The 22,622-nt window shown below is 39.3% G+C and overlaps 4 protein-coding genes across 4 annotated transcripts; 1 reads left to right on the plus strand and 3 right to left on the minus strand.

Annotated features, from left to right (window-relative positions):
• The first annotated feature begins 248 nt into the window (after window positions 1-248).
• On the plus strand, window positions 249-1,060 carry LOC104421838 (histone H4). Its single transcript, XM_010033956.3, has one exon. The coding sequence runs from the start codon at window positions 400-402 to the stop codon at window positions 709-711; it is 312 nt and encodes a 103-aa protein (XP_010032258.2). The 5' UTR covers window positions 249-399; the 3' UTR covers window positions 712-1,060.
• A 588-nt stretch (window positions 1,061-1,648) lies between these two features.
• LOC104421837 (probable receptor-like protein kinase At2g39360) lies at window positions 1,649-4,858 on the minus strand. The gene is made up of 2 exons (XM_010033955.3): window positions 4,557-4,858; window positions 1,649-4,383 (listed from the first exon to the last, which is right to left on the minus strand). Exon 2 carries the CDS (start codon window positions 4,280-4,282, stop codon window positions 1,814-1,816), a length of 2,469 nt encoding a protein of 822 aa, XP_010032257.1. The 5' UTR covers window positions 4,283-4,383; window positions 4,557-4,858; the 3' UTR covers window positions 1,649-1,813.
• A 6,179-nt stretch (window positions 4,859-11,037) lies between these two features.
• Window positions 11,038-15,235, minus strand: LOC104423564 (chalcone--flavonone isomerase-like). The gene is made up of 4 exons (XM_039302820.1): window positions 15,124-15,235; window positions 13,383-13,541; window positions 12,645-12,868; window positions 11,038-11,265 (listed from the first exon to the last, which is right to left on the minus strand). Exons 1-4 carry the CDS (start codon window positions 15,233-15,235, stop codon window positions 11,038-11,040), a joined length of 723 nt encoding a protein of 240 aa, XP_039158754.1.
• Window positions 15,236-18,052: 2,817 nt separating this feature from the next.
• LOC104421835 (chalcone--flavonone isomerase) lies at window positions 18,053-22,458 on the minus strand. Its single transcript, XM_010033954.3, has 4 exons — window positions 22,347-22,458; window positions 20,154-20,312; window positions 19,412-19,635; window positions 18,053-18,513 (listed from the first exon to the last, which is right to left on the minus strand). Exons 1-4 carry the CDS (start codon window positions 22,456-22,458, stop codon window positions 18,292-18,294), a joined length of 717 nt encoding a protein of 238 aa, XP_010032256.1. The 3' UTR covers window positions 18,053-18,291.
• Window positions 22,459-22,622: the final 164 nt, after the last annotated feature.

The raw sequence follows: 22,622 nt of genomic DNA on the forward strand, positions 1-22,622 counted from the left end.
TTATCAGGATGCGCGAAATAAAAAGAGTGATTAATCGATTAAATCATGTTATTATGAAAAATAGCGGAATCAGCACCTAAAATGCCCCTTTCACGGGCAGAACACCCCCAGCTAACTCGCCACGTCACCGATCCGGAGCCACTCCCCGCGCTCGCAATCTCGACCGTCCAAAACGAAATCGACGGACCCCGGACGCTCCCGCGAGCGCTGCCCAGGATCGTCCCCTCCATACAAATACGCGTTCCCCTCGCCGCTTCCTTCACCGCAAAATCCTCCGGCTTACGGCGCCCCGCTATCTCCGATCGGAAGCAGAGTCGATTCCGCGGAGCTCCATCGATCCGTCCGGTCCGCGGTTCGCCGGCGAGGAGAGGCGAGAGAGAGAGAGAGAGAGAGAGAGAGATGTCGGGGCGCGGGAAGGGAGGGAAGGGGCTGGGCAAGGGAGGGGCGAAGCGGCACCGCAAGGTCCTCCGCGACAACATCCAGGGGATCACGAAGCCGGCGATCCGCCGCCTGGCGCGGCGGGGCGGCGTGAAGCGCATAAGCGGGCTGATCTACGAGGAGACCCGCGGCGTCCTCAAGATCTTCCTCGAGAACGTGATCAGGGACGCCGTCACCTACACCGAGCACGCCCGCCGCAAGACGGTGACGGCCATGGACGTCGTCTACGCGCTCAAGAGGCAGGGCCGGACCCTCTACGGGTTCGGCGGTTAGGGCGGGGTTTAGACGGGGGTTAACGAGGGAAAGAGCAAGTCTTGCTGTCAAGAAGGAGGAAGAAGGGAGGTTTTTTTGGGGGGTTTCTCATTTTGGGGCGGTAGATTGGGGGTGAAATTAGGGTTCCGGTGGGGGATTGGGTTGCGGGTTTTTCAAAGGGTTATCTTGTAAAGGAAGGATCTTGGCTGGAGTTAGGAATGGGTGGGTACTTGGGAGATACTGTTTATCCATAGTTCTATGTGTGTACTGTAAATTTGCCCTGATGCTTATTGAGCTTCATTTCTTGGCATTTTGAATTCCGGTGGTTTCGTCCTTGCTTAATACTAATCTGGAAGAAGATTCAAGTGGATTCGATTTAAGCAGGTTCCTTTTCCCCTCACGAATTAAATGGGCATTTGAGCAAGGAAGTCTTTAGATAACTGCAGTCATCAATTGAAGAAATCGAAATGGATATGGGGTTCAAATTTGCAGTGAGCTGCAACTTTTTCTCTGTATAGTAGCTATATCCTGAAGCGGCAGAAGACATAGATGGAGCTCAAGTCAGAGCTGACTGGAGCTTGTTGACCCTGCCCTGAAGTGAAATTCACTAAAGTAAGTTGAAGGAGGGAATTTGACACCGGAGAAATTGAAACATTTTCCTTTGTAATTCAACAAAACTATATTCGTGTAATTCCTAACGAGTTTCCCAGAGTTTACGAGAATCTGATGCGCCGTTCCTTTGGCAATGTCCTCTCCTCATGCATCCACAAGGCTGGCATATTCTCCCTTGCTGCTTGGCGAGCCGATACGTTCATCTTTTAGCCATTTGACTTTCACTGAGTGGTGGGGAAATTATCCATCTCCTTCTCATTTGAATTCTTGACAATAGTTTAGTTATTTTATGCTAGAAAGTGTTTCGGCCAGAATCGGCGAAAGGCTCAAGAAATCGCTCCTGAAGTTGAGAAAAGCAATATAGATTATAGAGCCCAACAGGCTTACAAATGGATTATACATTCATGAAGTAAAATGTCATGTTGACACCAGCATTCAAATCTGGAATGCTGTTTACACATCAGAGGCTCCTTTTGAACCAAACCTGGCGAAAACTTTGAACTGGGGGGGTCTACCTCATATCCTCTTTCGCCATTTTGGCGAACAGTTTGCTCATCGAGACACTCGCGAGATCGCCTAGGCTTCCCATGCTGAATTGAGTGGTCGAAGCGCTAGGATGAGTGTCCAGATAACCAATCCAATCCGCTCGAGGGGCTAGCTCGCCTTTATCGCTCGGTTTTTCTTCCTTCAATTGGACTTGAAGTGCAGATTCCAGGTTCCACAGCACGTCTCCCATCTGAGGCCGATCCAGACCGCATTGGGCTAAGCATTTTTCGGCAATCTCCACGAACTTCCAGAGGGACTCTTCACTTGCTTGAGCCACAAGATGAGGGTCTATGGTTTCTTGGATTCGCCCTCTTTCTCGCCATTTCATTGCCCACTCAACTAAATTCACCTTTTCTCTGGGAAGCGACGGATCGATAACCGCTCTACCACAAAGGATTTCAAGCATCACGACCCCGAATGAGTAGACATCTGATTTTTCCGTGAGCTGTTGCCTCGTCAGGTATTCAGGATCCAGATATCCGAAGCTCCCTTTCACGGCTGTGCTCACGTGCGTCTGGTCGATCTCAGGACCGGTCTTTGACAGCCCGAAATCGGCAACCTTGGCCATCAAATTCTCATCCAACAGGATATTTGCCGACTTGACGTCGCGATGGATGATTGCCCTTGTGGAGCCGGTGTGAAGGTAGTGAAGCCCTTTAGCTGACCCAATGCAAATCTCCAGCCTTTGCTTCCAACTCAGCACGGGACGATCCGAACAGTACAGATGACTCTTAAGGGTCCCGTTTTCCATGAATTCATAGATGATGATCATCTCATTCCGTTCGTCGCAATACCCGATCAGCGACACCAGATGGCGGTGACGAAACTGAGACAACATCTCGATTTCTGTACGGAACTCCGTCAGGCCCTGTTGCGACTTGGATTGGCCCCTCTTCACTGCCACCTTAGTCCCATCTCTGAAAATTCCCTTGTAGACCTTGCCGAAACCTCCCGTCCCTATTATCAAATCTTCGCTAAAATTATTCGTAGCCTCTTCAATCGCCGTGAATGGGTAGCGATAGCCGAACGTCGAGGTGGAAAATACTGCCAAGCTGTTCGAGTTCTTATCTCCTGTCTGATTCATGACAAAATTGTCCTCCTTTGAGTGACCCACAGCTGCTAGCTTTCTTCTTCTTCTGCAGACAAAGAAGAGCGCTGAAACGACGACAAGAACGATGCAAATCCCGCCGGACAAGCCTGCGATCAGAATGATCTTGCTCCTTGAGTTAGTCTTTAAAGAACCATTCTCGGAATCTGAAGTTTCAAGACTGTCCTGAGAGTTACTTATCTTCATGATCTCTAGCCCATTGAGGATGGCCATGGGGTAACTACCCTCAGGAGAAGGGCCAACACTAACACTCAGTGCACTACTGCTGGTGGAACTTGTAATTACATCAAAATAATACGGGCGGCCGATGACATTGGATGTCAGTGTGCTGAGATCGAAACTTCTGTAGGCAAACCAGGAATTGATGTAGACGTTGAATAAGAACGACCCCAAAGTAGAATTCACAATGTCGCAGAAGTGGAATCGGACAAGATAATTGAACCCAGCATCGACACTGAAGAGCCAAGTTATATTGACGTTAAGGTTAGGATCAAGGACCGAATCCAACTTGGTGGCCGTCCCATAGACCGAAGGGGGAGCAATGTTCTCAGTAACATTCCCATTCTTATAGGTGACAGCTTTAACGTTCGACACAATTGACACCGTACTGTGCTTCAAAAACGTGTCATCCGAGACCCAAAGACGCCACAACGTATCCTTCTGCGGATGCACAGTTTGATTTCCCATGTTCACTCTCAAAACAGTCTCTAGTGCTTTACTCTGCAAATTCTGATAGTCTCCGGGCATTTCAACGATTCTGGCACTGTGAGGGATCAGCTCAATCGGGAGAGAAATGACTTCCAAAGCATTTACAAAGGCGAATGAATCGGTATTGGGCGTGAAAGTAAGAACGAGCTGATTAGTGGTGATGTTGAATGAGTATTCCTTTACGACTGAGCCCTTGTCTAACTGGAAACCCTCGAGAAGGGTAAAATTCTGTGCGGAGATGGAGAATTTGGCCGTGCTCAGATTGTACTCTCTATAGACAAAAGGGAAGAAATAGAGGCGAATCAAGTGCCTGCCATTTTCCTTTATCGGAAAAGTGTAACGGGAGGCTTGGTCGAAGATCCTGGCGGTGAGATACAGAGTCGAATCATAGGAGGATGAAAGAGAACTCGAGTTTGTGTTGGCAAGAATGTTTTGTGCAGTCGAAAGTATATCAGAGTAGAAGTTATCTGCCAAAAACGTGCGATTACCAACGGATGCATTCCGTGGGGATCCACAGTCTATCAGATAATTATCCAATGGAACAAATCCTGAAGCTATACAAATCAAACAGAAGAGGTATGAACATGAGAGGATCAACTGAAAACTCAGATTCCCCATCTTTGGAACAGCTCGGAGAGGTGGATAATGAAAATGGGCTATTCAAGATGGTTGCAGAACAATTCCCAGGACATGAATTCACGGACCTTGATCATCAAAAGCTGTCGGATAAGTTCAAATAAAACCAGTCAATGGCGACAGCTTAAAAAGAATTCGAAGGGCAAGAACTAAAAAGCGAATTCATAGACTTATACACAACCGTTTCCAGGGGCAAGCTATCGAATAAATCGATGAAGAACTGATAAGGGGAATCAAGAAAGGATAGAAAGATCACCTGAGCTGACATCAACGTGAAGAGAGATGGAACGGGATTCTAATTAAAGAATAAGGAAAATGAGCTCCTCAGTCTTCAGCTGATCCATCGAAGTGAATAACAAAAAGCTAGAAAACAAAGCGTAAAGCCGGAGCGGACAAAGCGCAACCACTATAACAAATACAATCGACAGCAGCCCGCGTTGTTCCCTCTTGTTCTTTTGCTCATTTCTCTCTTGACTTATTTGACAAGTTCTTGGAATTGGAAAGGAGGAGAAAGAAAAGGACAATCATAGAAAGGCGGAAAGTGATAAAGTTGAACGCGTTTGCAATCATGAGAGTTCAAAAAAAGGACAGCTATGGAGGGAAGGTTCGCTCACCTGCAGCTTGTCCATATGAAGAGAGAGCCCAGAAAAGTCGTTGAACGTTAGATTCCACTGGCGTCCGTATCTGATATTTCTTATTTTAGAACCCTTGAATCAATCTTTCTTGGTTCTTAGGTAGGACTTTGATGCGTCAATCTCACTGCCCATCATCTAGGACTCTAGGCACTTCCTTTGACCTTAATTTAAAAATCTGTCTTACAGAAGGTTAAAAAGAAATATCTCCAAGTGCTGGGAATAACAATTTGGATGCGCTATAAACATTGTTTGTCCATGCCATGATTCTGTTTTAGGTGTCAAAGATTTTTAATCGATCACTTAAGGATCAAAATTTTTATACATTGTTTACCTCAAATATCAGAAATTCTATGTGGCATGACACTTGTGATGATCCGACACTTGTATGGCACTCAATCGATAGATTGAAAAGTTATAACACAAAGTCATAGTATCAAATAAGTCAGAAGTTATGCTATTCAAATGAGTGTTATTTGAAAGTTATGACATTTGTGATATTACTATCTTGGGCAGGTTATGATGTTTTTACTTGATTATTCTAATTTCGTGTTTGACTTTATACAAACCAAAACATATAAAGTTGTGTAGTAGAAGGGTTATTCAATACCAAACCACATATGATAAGTAGTGCGGTCCTACTTTTATATGATTGTACTATGTGGTAACCAACGTTTCAATTACTTCTGTAACAAGATCAAATTCGTATTCACATTGGACACCTAACGCGATGAGTAAAATATGGGCACTTTTTCAAACGATTATCATGTGAATGATACCCCTCTCGAGATCATGCTTCTAGATGCATTGAACATTACCGATGATTTGTTTCATCGTGCATCTTAAACTGGAAGATAGGAATTCAACCAAGGACCCCTTCGAAACAAGGTAAAGCAATTGGTCAACCGCAATTCTCGGGCAACAATTTCTGGTGTATCCAACGCTAGAAATCCTAACAACTACTGATTTACTGACTACATGAATAACCAAACTGACATCGATAGCCTCAGAGACGCGCACAAAAATAAGTAACGATGGTGCTTCGATAGCAACTTTTTACATAGGTTTTGGTGGTTTTTAAATCGACTGCTTTCTTCGATAGCATCGTGAAAAGCTAGGAACTTCTGTAAGACACTAGGTACCGATTGGAAAAAAAATTGGTACAGGAGCGAGGCAATGAAGCCAGTCAAGCGTCGAACGAGTGAGTTGATCCTGTGGGAGGGCACGACGCTGTCGGGACGAAGCTTCCTCAGATTCCTTGGCGATCGCAAGGACAAGAGAGTGCGGGGGGGTATGAATATGAAAGGGACATCGTACCGGCGTACTTTGTCAGCTGGTGTGCGCATTACGCGGTTTCTTTTCCACACCTATCCGACGGCTCTGCGCACTTATCGGGCAAAGTGCGTCTCTTGACCCGTGGAATCTACTCATCCAGTGGGGGACACGGACTTCAAGATTTGCTCTGGTACCTCGTTTTCCCACTGAGCGTGAAGCACGAGCGTCGTGAATTTCACTATTTGCTTTTCGTGGAAAGTTTAAAGTGGCCAACACTTTGTGTTTCGTGAAGAGACAATGACATTTGATGATTTTTGAGTTTTTTTTTTGTCAAATGTACAATTGATCCATAATGTTTAATTTATTTAATATGATCATTAAATTTTAACTCGAATGCATAATATTATTAATAAACTTTTAATTCATTTAATGTGATATATGAACTTTTGATATATATTTAATTTACTCTTTAAATTATATTAAAATGTTCAATATTTTCCTTCTATCAATTTAACTTAACGGAAAATTTGCTGATTTGGCCATTACATTCGAATGGTGGATACAAAAAAGAAAAAGAAAAAGTTTCACGTAGATTATATTAGAATTTGGTGCACAATCATAAAGAAAATAGAAAGTAAAAACGAGAAAGAGAATTTGAGATTCAAGATTTTATCATGTTCACCTTTAAACTAGAGTTACATCTAGCTAAGGATTCCACTATAATTAATACATCGCACCTCTTTTTACATTAATCAATTATAAGAGAAATATATATATATATATATATATATATATATATCCAATAGCTATTCTTGAGTCCAAGTCCAAATTACTAATAAAATATAGGCTTAAATTATAAAATACTTCCGGCAAGCAGGGGCGTTGCCCCCTATAACTCATACCCTAACAGATTATTCATATAAAATATTTAATTCAAATTAGAATATTAGAATCCTTTTAATTTGTTGAACTTATTCGATTTGAAAAATTGATTATTCTTATTATATATGACATGAATAATTATATTTGGATTTGAGTTGAATATTATATGTGAACAATGCACTGATAGAGTCATCTTTTTGTCCACCATTCAAACTTATAAGTTAGTTTTTCACTCCTCTTGCTACCACTAGGTTGCCCTTGGTTAATCTACCTCCATTCATAGAGGTGACTCACATAACTATCACCATTTTGCATTCCTATGGAGATCAGGTTAAGTTGAATATTATGGACATGCCTTACCTCTTTCAACATTAGCTTAAATACAATCTTGATCTTGATCTCAACATTTCCTACACTAACAATCTTTGATGAGCCATCATTACCCATCCTTTGGAGATTGAAGTCTCCAACTATGTATGAAGAGAAAAATTCTCTCTCGGAGACTACATAAAATGGGGCTCTAGAATCAACTAGCTAAGTGGTGTCCTAGCATGTAAAGTTGATGGATTCATTAGTGCAGATAATCATCATATCTTCATAAAGTATAGTGACATTTGTAGCCAGTGTTTTAACTTCTTTTTGGCTGTCTTCAATCGAAAATCTCTGATGAGATGCTCGGTCTTTCCACAATAAAAATAGGCTCTCTTCTTAGCCCTTTGTCTTGAGGTTGAACGACCTTTAGGTCCATGACTTTTGCTTCTCCCACAATTTACTTTATTATCTTGTTCATTGATAATAAGAGTTTTGTCACCAGGATTGTAGTACCCCTCATCCGTGCACCTTTGCTCTTCACTCAACAATTTGTCCTTCACCAACTCCATAGTCAATGCTCCATTAGGCATGAAATTGTGAATCGACAAAGCTAAGGTGTCCCGGCTTTTTGACATAGAACTTGTCAGGAAGTGTGCTTGCAATTTCGAAGTGATCATCATCTCCATTGCATTATTTAATTCACTAGACCTCCCATAATGCCTATGCGTACAGAGACACTGATCCCATTTTTGTACTTAATATGTGACACATTCTTCATTAAGTTTGCTCTGTTTTGAGATGTATTCCTCACCTATATCTACTTCAGATTTCTCCACAAATCATAAGCAATGTCCTCTTAGGTGAAGTTTTTGAAGATGCTTTGATTGAGCCACCTTCCAATGGTGCCAACACAATTTTTATTGAGGATAATCTACTCATCTTCCTTCTCCTCCTCCTCCACTTCTTCTATTGCTAGTATCGGGGCTATTGAGGAGTCTTCTCTTTCTTCTCTAGCTTTTGTTGATTTATGAGCTGAGTTTAGATTCTTTATCATGGCCTTCGAGGCATTCTTGTCTTTATTGCCTTTTGCAAGCCTTTGATGTATAGATGATCCTCCATCTTGCACCTCCATATTGCATAATTTGTAGTCGTGAGTAAGATCATGTTGACCTTGTCTTGTGACATCTTTTATAACTTAGCTTTGATACCACTTTGTTGTAAATTAAGTTAAATTACAACCGATTGTAGCTGAATTCTAACTGTTAGAATCATCCAATATACGGTGAGCGGTTTTAGTTTTATATAGGTTCTACGTAGAACCTACCTATTATAATAGGTTTTTCATTTTTTGGAATCTGAAACTTACCTTGCACATCTTGAAACTTGGAACCTATTTTATCACAGGCTCCAAGGTCTACCCATATTCCACTTGTATTATTAATTAAAAGATTGTAGTGAATCATCACATTTAATAACCACTACTTACTGTCAATCTGCTAACCACAACTCATATTTAGACATGAAGAATATGAAACATTAACAAAGTAAAAGCATCAATCATAAAATATAAACTTAAACTAATGGTTTTATATTATACACTCATCATTGGATGCCACGAAACATCGTAAAATCACGTAAAAATATAGAGTAAGAAAAATACAAAAACTTGTTCTAGGTTTAGGTTCCACCTACTTAGAACATGGAACCTACTCGCTGAAAAAGGTTTTCTAAATTTTGGCATTTGAAACCTATTTTGCATACCTTGAACCTAGAACTAAATAGGTTCCCATCGGTCCAGTTCTTCGGTTCTAGATTCTACTCTAGAATCATGCTCACCTTTATATGTAGCCATATATTCTCTTTACAAAAAAAACGTAAATAACACAACATATAAGAGAGAAGAAGAACGATACACCCAAACTTTTACGTGGAAATCCAATGTGGGGAAAACCATGGGACGCTAATCTAGGAATTGCTCCACTATAATCAAAGGATTACTTAACACTCTGGGTGTTTTTTTTTTTTGGTAAAATACTTAACACTCTAAGTGTTTCTCTCACAAAAGATCATCAAATTGTCACAAAACACATCCTTATTTGATGAACTCTCAAGATCTCTCATTTTTAAAACTCTTGTGATTTCTCTGGAATATTTTCTAGTGCATTAAGAAACTTGTACTCAAGCCCTTTTGTTTATATAGTGATAGATCTCTACTCAAGTTAAGAATCCTCCTTGATTGATTGACAATCACCTCCCAATTAGAGATCTCCCCGATTCATTGGATTTCCTCTAATTCGCAATCGCCAAAATTGTAAAACTCATTATTATTTAGATTTCTTCCTTTTCAGCATACGACCATAATAGGACTCCTTCCTATTAGGTATTCTGTTGTGCAGAGAGGTGTGGCTTCAAACGTGGGTGAGAGAGAGAGAGAGAGAGAGAGAGGTGTGGCTTCAAACGTGGGTGAAGGGGAGCACGGTTAGTGGTGCTATCGTTGGTGGGTGTCGTCGTCAACGCTACAACGATGGTCGCAATGAGAGGGTGGATTGTGTAGGGTTGCGTTGATGCAGTTGCAAAGAGAGAGATTAGGGTATTTTGTAAGGTAAGGGTATATTGAATAAAAATGATAACGTTGCATATAAAAGCAAAATATAAAATAACATTAATGTAATTTTGTGTTTAAGTACAAAGCTTAGGACGCAAAAAATCGTATTTTTAGAAGGATCTTGCTAACATAACCACATTGTTACTTCCAAGTAATAATGATTTTGACCAAAAAAAAAAGTAGTAATGGTGCAAGTTGGACCACACATCTTATATCGTGTTCGATGATCAACTAATGTACAAAGTCAGTGGCCATTAGTTTAAACTTTTAATTTTAATTAGATGAAAAACGTAAATTAGTAATACCATTCAAGAAAAAAAATTATTGAAGAAATTAAATATTATTTTAGGCGGATATTGCAAAACGAAAAAGAGTCAAGATACAAAACTACGTACATGAATCATATATATTAACGACTTTTGACTATTAAATTTTTCGCATCACATATATAACAACTAAACTCTTTTATCTTAGTCTCTTTCCTTCTAGAAAAGAGAGTTTACCAAATTCTCAGTGACTTTGATTGAACATAATTAAATGGTACTCGACATTGAATTTTAATTTTATTTGTCAATATAGTTTTTTTTATAAATAAAATGCTTAAACAATTTTCCTAGTTTGTCTCCCATGAATCGATGATGGAAGTTTCCTCAACTGTAATTTGATTGATAAGAAATGGTGGCAGAAAATTTGAAGAATGAAAAATTGTACTTCATTACTTTGGGAAGTTTAAGCGGTTTGACAAGCACGAAGAATTGAACTTTATTATTTGATAATATTAACTCGAGCTCGTCAATATTGATCATTTCATAAAAATAACAATCACCAGAAACGGAGGTATAAAAGTCCCGACTTGTTCATCCTTTATTGTCACATCACAACTAACTCAAAAACCTTTTTGTCGGTCAAACCTCATTAACAACACTCTGTTCAAAAAAAAAAAAAAAAAAACCTCATTAACAACACGAAGAGCAGCTGCTCTCAAATTATTTAATTATTGGATAATCAACTACTCTCAGTTTTCGCGATCCCTAACTTGAAAAATCCTCTGATTTGCCATTTTTTCCTTCCTTGTCATTGCTCTGAATGTTCTCCTTCATCAACTGAGCAAGCCTGCAAGCCAAACAATGCCTTGCTGCAGGAGAAACGCCGTTCTTCTTCTTCCCTATGATCGTCTCCAGAACGGTCCCCGCCAGTTCATTGTCGTCAATCACTGCAATCCCGGTTTCCGGTATATGATCATGGTCGGAGAAACTTATCTGCAAGTTCATAAAGAAGCGAATTACTAATTGATTACTGTAAATTTAATAAGATAACAACAGATTTACATATCAACTTCGTTTTCTGTGTCTGTACTGTTCTTGAACTAAACTTATTTTATCTCACACCTCAATCCAATGACATAATTTTGGTTTCAAATCTCAATATAATGACATAGACGTTGTAAATTAACTTCAAAATAAAATTTTATGAGTGAAATACCAATTACTATAGGGGAGGAGTTTGTAAAGTTTGTCTACTTTTTTAATTAAAATTTTTTCCATGTTTAGAGAGTTCCCATAGTGATATTGAAAATAGGGTGATCAGTTCCGATTCCTAAAATTGGGAATCTGGGATCAAGAACTGGACCAATGGTCAAGTTCGGTTCGATTCCAGTCCAATGGAACCGGTCACTTCTTTTTTCCCATTACTTTTTCCCACTACTTGAAATCGGACCAAACCAAAATAGTGTTTAGTTCACATTTTACTAATTTTTTTTGAAGAAATAATAATAAAAAAGTATATATAATCAGTCTAGTCCGAGAAACATACAGCTTGAACACCAGTTCACTTTTAGGAGCCGGTAACCGAACCAATACTCTCAGGAATCGGACCAACACTCCTAAGAATCGGACCAAATTGGCGGGTCTAGTTCGGTCTAGTTGGTTTCTTGTTTGGGTGGTCCGTTTTGCACTCTTAAAAATTACCTCTTGATTAATATGGAAAATCAAATATTTAGTCCAAAATACGATTATAAGTCGATTTAGTAAGCTATATTCTCACCAACTACGGCACGTGTCCAAAAAAGACTACTGCCACTTTTTCAGAGCACTCGATCGTAGATTTATTTGTTTGGTATATCCTAAGTGCATATGGAATTATTACAGCTGATTGGTCTAATAATTAGGGGGCGGGAAACCGCGAGGAGGATAGTCTATCTGGGGCGGATGCCTCCTTTTCAAAGAAAATGTTAAAAGAGTGCCACCTGGGAAATTGTTAAGTCTCATTAGTATGTGCTTTGGAAACTTTGAACTATTTGAATTAAAAGAGGCTTTATTAAATTGTGCAATTTCTCAATTTTCGACGTGTCATGAAAATTGTCATTTCCACTTATAATCAATTTATTTTATTAGTGCCTCAGGGATACTTGTTAACAACATCCAATTAAAAAAAATCCTTGTTACTTTTGTACGTGCACATAAAACACCGTTCCTCATTTTCGAAATCTACAAAAATCATCATGTTTTAGGATTTCATTTCAAGTTGCCTCTGAATTTTAATTAAAAGGTGTTTCTAGTGGCTAAATTACGATTGAACTATATATGCAAGCTCCTACATCACAACCATCGAAGTTAGCATATGATTAATAAATACTTACCACGTAGGATCCACTAGTTAATTGAGTGAAGAAGATGGAGGAGCCAGGAGGGAAGGTTTGGTCCTTGAAGACTTCGATAAGCTCATCAATGGCTTCCGCTTCTTCTTGCTTGTGACCTCCATTGCAGTTCCATAAAGCAATGCAATTCTCGGTTACTTTATCCGTGTATTGCGGTCCCGTGAGTTGAGTGATGAATGACACGTGCGTGAGCTTCTCGAATGGCCCTTGTTCGAAAATAAGATGACACTCATGTTAAATTTGACTAAGCATAAGCATTAGAAAAACCTTACAAAAAAAACATAATAATCAAAATGGTAGCCCTCTCTAGTTTAGCAACCTCAGTTAATATTCGAAACATCTACTGAATTTCACGAGGGTTTTTGCTTCTGTTTGGTAACAATCAGTGCTACACTTGACATCTTGATGGCCCTATTTCATGTTTACCTTAGTTTGATCAATAAACTTCAAGACCCGCGCGTGTTATGGAGTTTCTAATCATTCTTTTGGCTTGACCAGCCGAACGATAGGGGCAGGGGAGAGCTAAGGAAACGAAGTAGAAAACGCAGCATCTTTACTCTCTTCACACGGCTGTATAAGGTCAAGCTCCAAGACTTTTGTCATTTCATAAATGACATTGCTTTAAATGTTTATCTTACCCAAGATTGATTAAATGATTATGAGTTTATCTTGATTAGAAGGATAAGAGTGATTAAGGGGTCCATTAATTGGATAACCAACCAGTGACAACATCTCTGAAGAATTCAATCGAGTCTCTTAGTTCATCAGCCGTCTTGCCCTTCCACTTAGTGGCCAGAATAGGCACAGCTGTTGCTTCCAAGTAAACTCCAATGGCCGTGTATTTCACATATTTCCCATCAACTTCCAAGCCTCTCACTCCTGCCATGTCCAGCGGTACATCCATCTTATATACCATAATTTTCCATAAATATATTAAATGTGAGGTGTCATCACAATAGCAATAAGATGTGCTGCTACAGTTTTCAAAGTTTCGAAGCTTTTTCCTTATTTTCCAGCAGATTATTTACGGCTTAAATTTGAGGTGGCTGGGGGGAAAAGTTTGAGATAGTAAGGACAGAATCATAACTAACCGATTAAAGCGTGTTTGCTTCTCATAGTATTTGAAACCCATAAAACATGAGGAGGTTGATTGAATGTGTGATGCTATTATAATAGTCCGTTCCGTGGTTCTATAATCTATAGAAATCGCAAAAAATAATCTTTTTCAAGAAAAATGGTTCCTAGGAGGAACCACCCATGGTGAAAGATCTTATCCAAACTCTGTGCAGCAAGTGCGCAAAGCCTTTACATCTTGTAGACCTCATGAGGACCACATGTTCGGACTAGTTAAAAATAACAAACAATAAAGAATTTCCAGTAATTATCTGGAAAGGTTTTAATAAAGAGAATATTGTACTTGATTTGTACGAGTGAATGTAATTCCCACCAATAGGGATGAGTCAGAATATTGACTCTTCTGACAAAAAATAAACAGGAAAGAATCTCAAAAATCATCCTCACTTTTCATTCTCATATCAACTTTTATCGTGAGTTTTGAAAATTTACAATTTTCATCTCCAAAAAAAATTCCCAAATCAGAAGGGCTGGTACACCTTTATAAGTCATCCAAACCCTAAGCCGTTCCCGCCTTTCCTCTCCCTCTCTCTCTCTCCCCCCAATCGACTCTGCGAGTATAGAGCTTGACTCAAGCTCTGTTGGTGTCAAGCTCGACAGATCTGACTCAAGCTCCACCACCAGATCTGGGCCAAACTCGATGGGCTGAGCTCGACATTTGGTGGTCAATGGGTCGTGGATTTGTTGGGGGTGGCAGTTGGCAACGACGAGGCGGGTGTCGGGGTGCGGAGGAAGAGAGGGCCAAGGGTAAGTGGTTTTCATTGGCAGCGGATTTGAAATGATAGGACGGGCAAAGTTGAAAAGAGCTAAATTTGTTCGATGCAAACTGTATGCTTTGAAAACTCAACATGCAAATTGATACGAGGATGACTGGCGAGAATGCTTTTCGAAATTTACATAAAGAGAACTTCAAATAAATGCTTTTTGAAATTTAAGTTAGGACTTAAAAAATCCTATCCTGCCTACATATATTCCCAAAAGTTCAGGATTATCATTTCATTGATAACTGAAGCAAATAAAAAATTCGACAAATTCCCTTAATCAGTTTCTTCTCGAGGATAGATGATTATTTTGGAATATGAAGGTTCCTAGATCATGTAATAGTAATAGATTTGCTGATGGATTTGCAAAAAAGCTGCTTGGAACTATGTGCATTGTGCTACATATCGTTTAGTTGTGCGATTCTCATTATTTGAGAAAAAGAAAAAGAATGCACACAAACTTTATGGTTACCATAACGAGATTACTCACGAATATTGATTGGCTTGTTTAATGTTGATAAACTAAAAACTCAAAATATAATATTGATAATGAAAATATATAGGACCTGCCCCGCTGAGGAACAAGGTATTGCCGGAGCCAGGAGGTTTCGCCGTCGGCGGGAGGACGAAGCTCTCAACCTGAACCTCACTCACTGGTGGCACCGTCAATGGAGACATTCTCGAACTCATATTTTCTGTTCTTTTTCTAGATTGTCTCTTTATGCAGGCAGGGAAGTTGCTAGCGTAAGGGCTTCAATTTATAGTGGCCACGAGGAGAAGTAGAAAGTGTTGGATCTTCAATTTATCTGCTTAATCAGTGATTATCTTTTACACTTTGTAATTAATTTGTGGTCAACTAGGTATGTGCATATGGGTGAGTATGGTTCGGGTTAGGCCGGTCCAACACCTAACCTAAGGACCAATCCGCATAGCATTGGTCCCCAAATTTTAGGACTAGCGACCGACCTTGTTGATCCAGTTCCAAGGTCAACATGAGAGCAACCGATTATTTTTTTGTCTTATTTTTTATATTCTTTGAAAAGACAAACATATTCTTTCAGATTACGTATCCATTAATAATGCGACCTTGATAACCAAACTATAAACATCGGTACATATCAAACATAAATCTAAAATAAGATAACAATAGAAATCTTCATTTGTGATTGTTGAGTTGCATTTGTGAGGCGGGCCAAGAGTGGTGAGCGATTTCACCAGCTGAGCTTTGCTCACAAGGCGAACGGGGCGAGCAAAGAGAGGTGAGCGATGAGTGAGGATGAGGCGAGCGAATGGAGCGAGGCGAGTAAAGAGGCCTTCTATTTTATTTTACTTTTTGGTCGAATGAGGTTGGATTTCTACTTTTTAATTTACACGGTAGAACTGCATAATAAAGAGTAGAGATGAGGTGCAAGGATTTAGAGTAGATTTAGAATATATATATTATATATATATTATATTATATACTATATATAAGGTTGATTTGGGTTGGACTAATCCTAAAGTCCCAAGGCAGAGGAACAACTCACGCAATGCACGGTTCAAGAATCTCAAGACCAAGGACCAGCCTAATCTCCCTAGGAACTAAATCAGGACCAACCAGGTCGAGCCGGTACCGATGCTCACCCCTACATGTGCATGGTGTTACATGGCTGAGTCCCCAGACAAGAATTAATTAAACAAATCTAAAGATCTTCTAGCGAATGTGCAAGAAATAAGAATGAAAACTATGGCCTGCACACCGGTCGAAATATTCATGAGAAGAACGCGCGAAAATAGGAATGATGATAGGTCAAGACGGGGGTGCGGATCAGTCTCTCACCCCCTCATTATTTGGAGATACCTTATTGCAGTTGCATGTCCCCTGCAAAGGCAAATTTATGTACCCCATTCCCAATCCTGACCGGTGTTCGAATTTATCTGTATCGTTGCCAGAAAGAAATAGAAACACTCATCTCAACTAATTTAAACTTATGTAAAGATCGTGTGAAAATAGGACTGATAATCGGTCAAGATGGTTGTGGGGTTCCGTCTCTCACCTCACCCCATTATTATGAGAGACCCATCCTTGTTTAACGTCCCATACGGTGTATTTATTTGTATATACGTATATATATATGTATTTATATATGTATGTGTGTACCTCATTCCTAACCTTAACTGGTATTTTAATATACCTGCCTCACTTTAAAAGAAGAAGAATGCCTCACTTTAAAAGAAGAAGAAGAAGAAGAAGAAGAAGAAGAAGAAGAAGAAGAAGAAGAAGAAGAAGAAGAAGAAGAAGAAGAAGAAGAAGAAGAAGAAGAAGAAGAAGAAGAAGAAGAAGAAGAAGAAGAAGAAGAAGAAGAAGAAGAAGAAGAAGAAGAAGAAGAAGAAGAAGAAGAAGAAGAAGAAGAAGAAGAAGAAGAAGAAGAAGAAGACAAACAACTCTGTATTACTCATATAAAGAAATTAGCTTAAGACTAGGAATTTCCAAATTTTAAGAGCATGATCGTGGGTGGAGGTAGGTTTAGACCGACTATATCCATATTCATCGCGCGCCACATGCGGGGTGGAAAATCCATCCTATCCTCACATCAAAACCCATTAGGTGCAGATTTTATACATCCTATTTACTATTTAGAGTAGTGTGATGTGGGTATCGGGCAAGATGGATGATTGCCATGCCCGAGTAATGAGTCATTGTCCAAGGGAGAGTCCCTATCAATCCGATTTATTATAGCGTACCAACAACTTGCACATCTTAGTTATTATTAAAAGCTATCCAGAATCATTTTGTTGAAATTATGTTTTCAAGAAATTGCAGATTTCTGGAAAGAAGCCACGGATGACGAAGCGAATCGTTATCAAATAACACGTGGGTATTCAACAGAGTACAACACCAGAGATTCAATGTGGGACATAATGTGCAAAGGACTTTACATAAAAGGAAAGGGTCATTTATTTCGATACGGATGCACGAATAGCGAGAATAAGATCCATAAGCGTGTTGGTTACTTTGGCATCTGTTTGTGATTTTTATGAATGGATGTTGAAAAAACTCGTTTCATATAAAATTCCTGTAAAACTTAGAAAAATTATATAATAAAAGATGCTAATGATGAAGATATCTCCACAATAAGGATCAATGAATTTGTGTCACCCTGAATAGGTGCGGACTTCAACCTTTTCTGACCAACAATCCATGAGTAAAGACGTGGAGAATAGGCTGCCTAGAGGCAAATGAAACACTATACAAACCCTATGGAACGGCTAGATACAGACCTTTAGTCTGAGCGCGTAGCTTTGACTTTAAAGAAGGTGCATGCTGTCGGTGAAATTAAAACGAGTGACGTCTAATTCCGGAGCTAAAAATCTCCCATTGCTCTCCAACCAGCTATATAGGCGATTTTACGTTTCGTGATAATTATGCCAAAAGTAGAATTTGAGATATCAAGTCTATGGCGAGTGGAGACGAGGATTAAGATTGTCCTTTGTATGTTCTAACAAAAGTCGAGATCGAGAGTACTCATCTTTTCATTTCTTTAGCTAGAACAGTATTCATCTTTTTTTTTTAAAATCACCAGAAATGGTGGGGTAACAGCCGCCGGCTCGTTGACCATTTATTGGAAAACAGTGTCACATAATAACAACACACAAACGCTGGGGTCGATCAAACCTCATTAACAACACGAAGAGCAACTGCTCTTAAATTATTTAGTTATTGGACCATCAACCACTCTTACCTTTCACTCCCCCTAACTTGAAAAATGCTCTGATTTGCCATTTGTTCCATCTTTGTCATTGCGCTGAATGCTCTCCTTCATCAACTGGGCAAGCCTGCAACCCAAACTATGCCTTGCTGCAGGAGAGACGCCGTTCTTCCCTACGATCGTCTCCAGAACGGTCCCCGCAAGTTCATTGTTGTCTATCACCGCATTTCCGATTTCTGGGATACGATTATGGTCGGAGAAACTTATCTGCAAGTTCATAAGAAGCGAATTACTAATTGATTACAGTAAATTTAATCGAGACAACGACAAACTTACATATGAAATTTGATTTATGTGTCTGTACTGTTCTTGAACTAAAACTTTTTGATCTCACACCTCAATCCAATGACATAATTTTGGTTTCACATCTAATATAATGACAGAGGTTGCAAGTTTACTTTAAAACAATTTTTATGAGTGAAATACCAATGTACTTAATAGAGGAGAAGTCTGTAAAGTTTGTCTACTTTCTTAATTAAGATTCTTTCCATATTTAGAGAGTTCCTGTAATGATATTGAAAAAACCCCTTACTTAATGGGGAAAATAAAGGATTTAGTTACCAAAATAGGATTGCGAGTAGCTATTGCCTCAGCAACTACGGCACTTGTACAAAACGATTACCGCCGCTTTTTGGGGCACCCAACTGTAGGTTTTTTGGTTTGCCATATCCTAGGCGTTTATGAAATTCTTATAGCGGATCGGTCTAATAATTAGGCATTTGTTAAGCCTCATTAGTTTGTGCTTTGGAAACTTTAAACCATTTGAAATAGAAGAGACTTTATCAAATTGTGCAATTTCTCAATTTTCGAAGTGTCATGAAAATTGTTATTTCCACTTATAATTAATTTATTATATTAGTGTTTTATGGATACTAGTTAATCACACCCAATTAAAAAAATCCTTGTCGCTTTTCGTACGCACACATCGAACACCTTTCCGTATTTTCAAAGTCTACAAAAATCAACATGTACTAGGATTTAATTTCAAGTTGCATCTGAATATAAATTAAAAGGTTTTTTTTTTTGACTAAATTACGAGCGAATTATGTACGCAATCTCCTACATCACATCCATCGAAGTTAACATATGATTAAAAAATACTTACCACGTAGGATCCATTAGTTAAATGAGTGAAGAAGATGGAGGAGCCAGGAGGGAAGGTTTGGTCCTTGAAGACCTCGATGAGCTCATCAATGGCTTCCGCTTCTTCTTGCTTGTAACCTCCATTGCAATTCCAGAAAGCAATGCAGTTCTCGGTTACTTTATTCGTGTATTGCGGACCCGTCAGTAGCGTGATAAACGACACCTGCGTGAGCTTCTCGAATGGCCCTTGTTCGAAAATAAGATGACGCTCACGTTAAATTTGACTAAGCATAAGATTTAGTAAAAAAATTATAAAAAAAAAAAAACGTAATAATCAAAATGGTAGCCCTCTCTAGTTTAGCAACCTCACTTAATACTCGAAACATCTACTGAATTTCGTGAGTGTTATTGCTCTGTTTGATAACAACAGTGCTACACTTGACATTTCGATAACCCTATTTCATGTTTACCTTAGTTTGATCAATAAACTTCATGACCCGCGTGTGTTATGGAGTTTCTAATCATTCTTTTGGCTTGATCAGCCGCACGATAGGGGCAGGGGAGAGCTAAGGAACCAAAGTAGAAAACACAGCATCTATTCTCTCATCACACGGCTGTTCATGGTCAAGCTCCAAGACTTTTGTCATTTCATAAATGACATTGCTTTAAATGTTTATCTTACCCAAGATTGATTAAATGATTATGAGTTTATCTTGATTAGAAGGATAAGAGTGATCAAGAGGGTCGTCAATTGGATAACCAACCAGTGATAACATCTCTGAAGAATTCAATCGAGTCCCTCAGTTCATCAGCAGTCTTGCCCTTCCACTTAGTGGCCAGAATTGGCACAGCTGTTGCTTCCAAGTAAACTCCGATGGCCGTGTATTTCACATACTTCCCATCAACTTCCAAGCCCCTCACTCCTGCCATGTCCAGCGATACATCCATCTTATAACATAATTGTCCATAAATATATGAAATGTTAGGTGTCATCACAATAGCAATAAGATGTACTGCTGAAGTTTTCAAAGTTTTGAAACTTTTTCCTTATTTTCCAGCAGATACAATTAGTTATTTATGGCTTAAATTTGAGGTGGCTAAGGGGAAAATGTTTGAGATAGTAAGGAGAGTATCATTAACCGACTGATTAAAGTGTGTTATTTTCTCATGGTATTTGAAACACATAAAGGAAGGGGAGATTGATTGGATGCGCAATGTTATTAGATTAGTCCGTCTCGTGGTATTACTACTATATGAAAGGTTCTATAATCTATAGAAATCATAAACAACAATAATCTTCTTCAACAAAAATGGGTCCCAGGAACCCACGATAAAAAATCTTATCCAAACTCCGTGTGTATCGAATGTACAAAGCAGTTACATCTTGTAGATCTCATGTGGATCACTTAAAATGTTTGCACTATTAATTATAGAGAGAGAGAGAGAGAGAGAGAGAGAGAGAGAAGTAGCAGTAATTATCCGAAAAGGTTTTAAAAGAAAAAAATCTTGTACTAGACCTGTACGAGTGAATCTAATTCCCACCAATAGGGATGAGTCAATATTGACTCTTTTGACCCAAAAAGAAGGAAAGAACTTAAAAAATCATCACTTTTCATTCTCATATTAACTCGTGTCCAGAGTTTTAGGGTGCGCATGACAAAATTTCTGGAACAAAAATTGATTTCTAGCAAGAAATTGATTTTTCAATTTCTATTTTAGAAACTGAGAAGCTAAAAATTTTAGCTTCGATTTCTTCTTCAAATCTATTTCTAAAATAAAAATCTGTTTTGAAATAGAGAAATCAAATTACATTACCAACGGATTTACTTTCAAACCGCATTTAACAGAGAAACGAAGAAATCAAGAAACAGAAATTTTATCATGCGCAGCCTTAATAGTTCACAATGTTCATCTCCAAACAAAATCCCCAAATCGAAAAGACCGGTATACCTCTTAAAGTCATCCAAACCTCAAACCCTTCCCGCCTTTTCCCTCTCTCTCTCTCTCTGGTCGGCTCCTACCATCAAAGACACTGAGCCAGCCACCAAGCCCTCCTATGTGTGTGTGTGTGTGAGGCTTGACTCGAGTTCTGCTGATGTCTAAGCATGATGAATCTGGGTCAAGCTCGACGGGTCTGAGTCAAGCTTGACCAAATTTAGGCGAAGCACGATGGGTCTGGGTCTGATTTGAGCTCGACACTGGCGGAGCTCGACTAGATCTGGGTCAAGCCCAACATCGGGTGGTCAATGGGTTGTGGCTGAGTTGGGGGTGGCAGTTGCCGACGACAAGCGGGGCGTCTGGGTGCTGAGGAGGAGAGGAGCCAAGGGAAAGTGGTTTTCACTGCCAGTGGATTTGAAATGATAGGAGGGAAATAGTTGAAAAGAAAATGACAAATATTTTAGAGAGATACTGGCATGACGATACCGTCTCTTTCTTGCTAGCATGGGGCGGACTCCATTTACGTTCTTTCTTTCTTTTTTGAGTACCAAGAACAGAAAATGAGGGACAGAAACGGCTCCGTCACTTCAAATTGTGTGTTTTGAAAATTCAAGATACAAATTGAAATGGGAATGACACGCAAGAATGCCTTTTAAAATTTAAATAAATAGAACTTCGATTAACTGTCGTGCCTATATATATTCCCACAAATTCAGAGTTGTCATTTCATTAACAACCAACGCAAAGAAAAAATTCGACAACTACCCTTAATCAGTTATAAAAAGATAAAAGTTCCTAGATCATGTAATAAGTTTGCTGATGTATTTTCAAACAGCTGCTTGGAACTATGTACATACTGCTACATATTGTTTAGTTATGCAATTCTTATTATTTCACAAAAAAAGAAAAAATGCGTACAAACTTTATGGTTATCGCTACGACCTCACTCACGAATATTGATTGGCTTTTTTTACTGAAAACTCAAAAAATATAACATTGATACTGAAAATATATAGGACCTGCACCGCTGAGGAACAAGGTATTGCCGGAGCCAGGAGGTTTCGCCGTCGGCGGGAAGACAAAGCTCTCGACCTGAACCTCACTCACTGTTGGTACCATCAATGGAGACATTCTCAAACTGATTTTTCTCCTCCTTTTTCCAAGTTGTCTCTTTATGCAGGTTGCTAGCATTGGGGCTTCAATTTATAGTGGCCACGAGGAGAAGTTGAAGGCGTTAAATCTGTGCAGGATCTTCAATTTTTCCGGTTAATCTGTGATTATTTTATACGCTTTGT

The sequence above is a fragment of the Eucalyptus grandis genome, chromosome 10 (assembly GCF_016545825.1).
Source record: "Eucalyptus grandis isolate ANBG69807.140 chromosome 10, ASM1654582v1, whole genome shotgun sequence".
Lineage (NCBI taxonomy): Eukaryota > Viridiplantae > Streptophyta > Magnoliopsida > Myrtales > Myrtaceae > Eucalyptus > Eucalyptus grandis.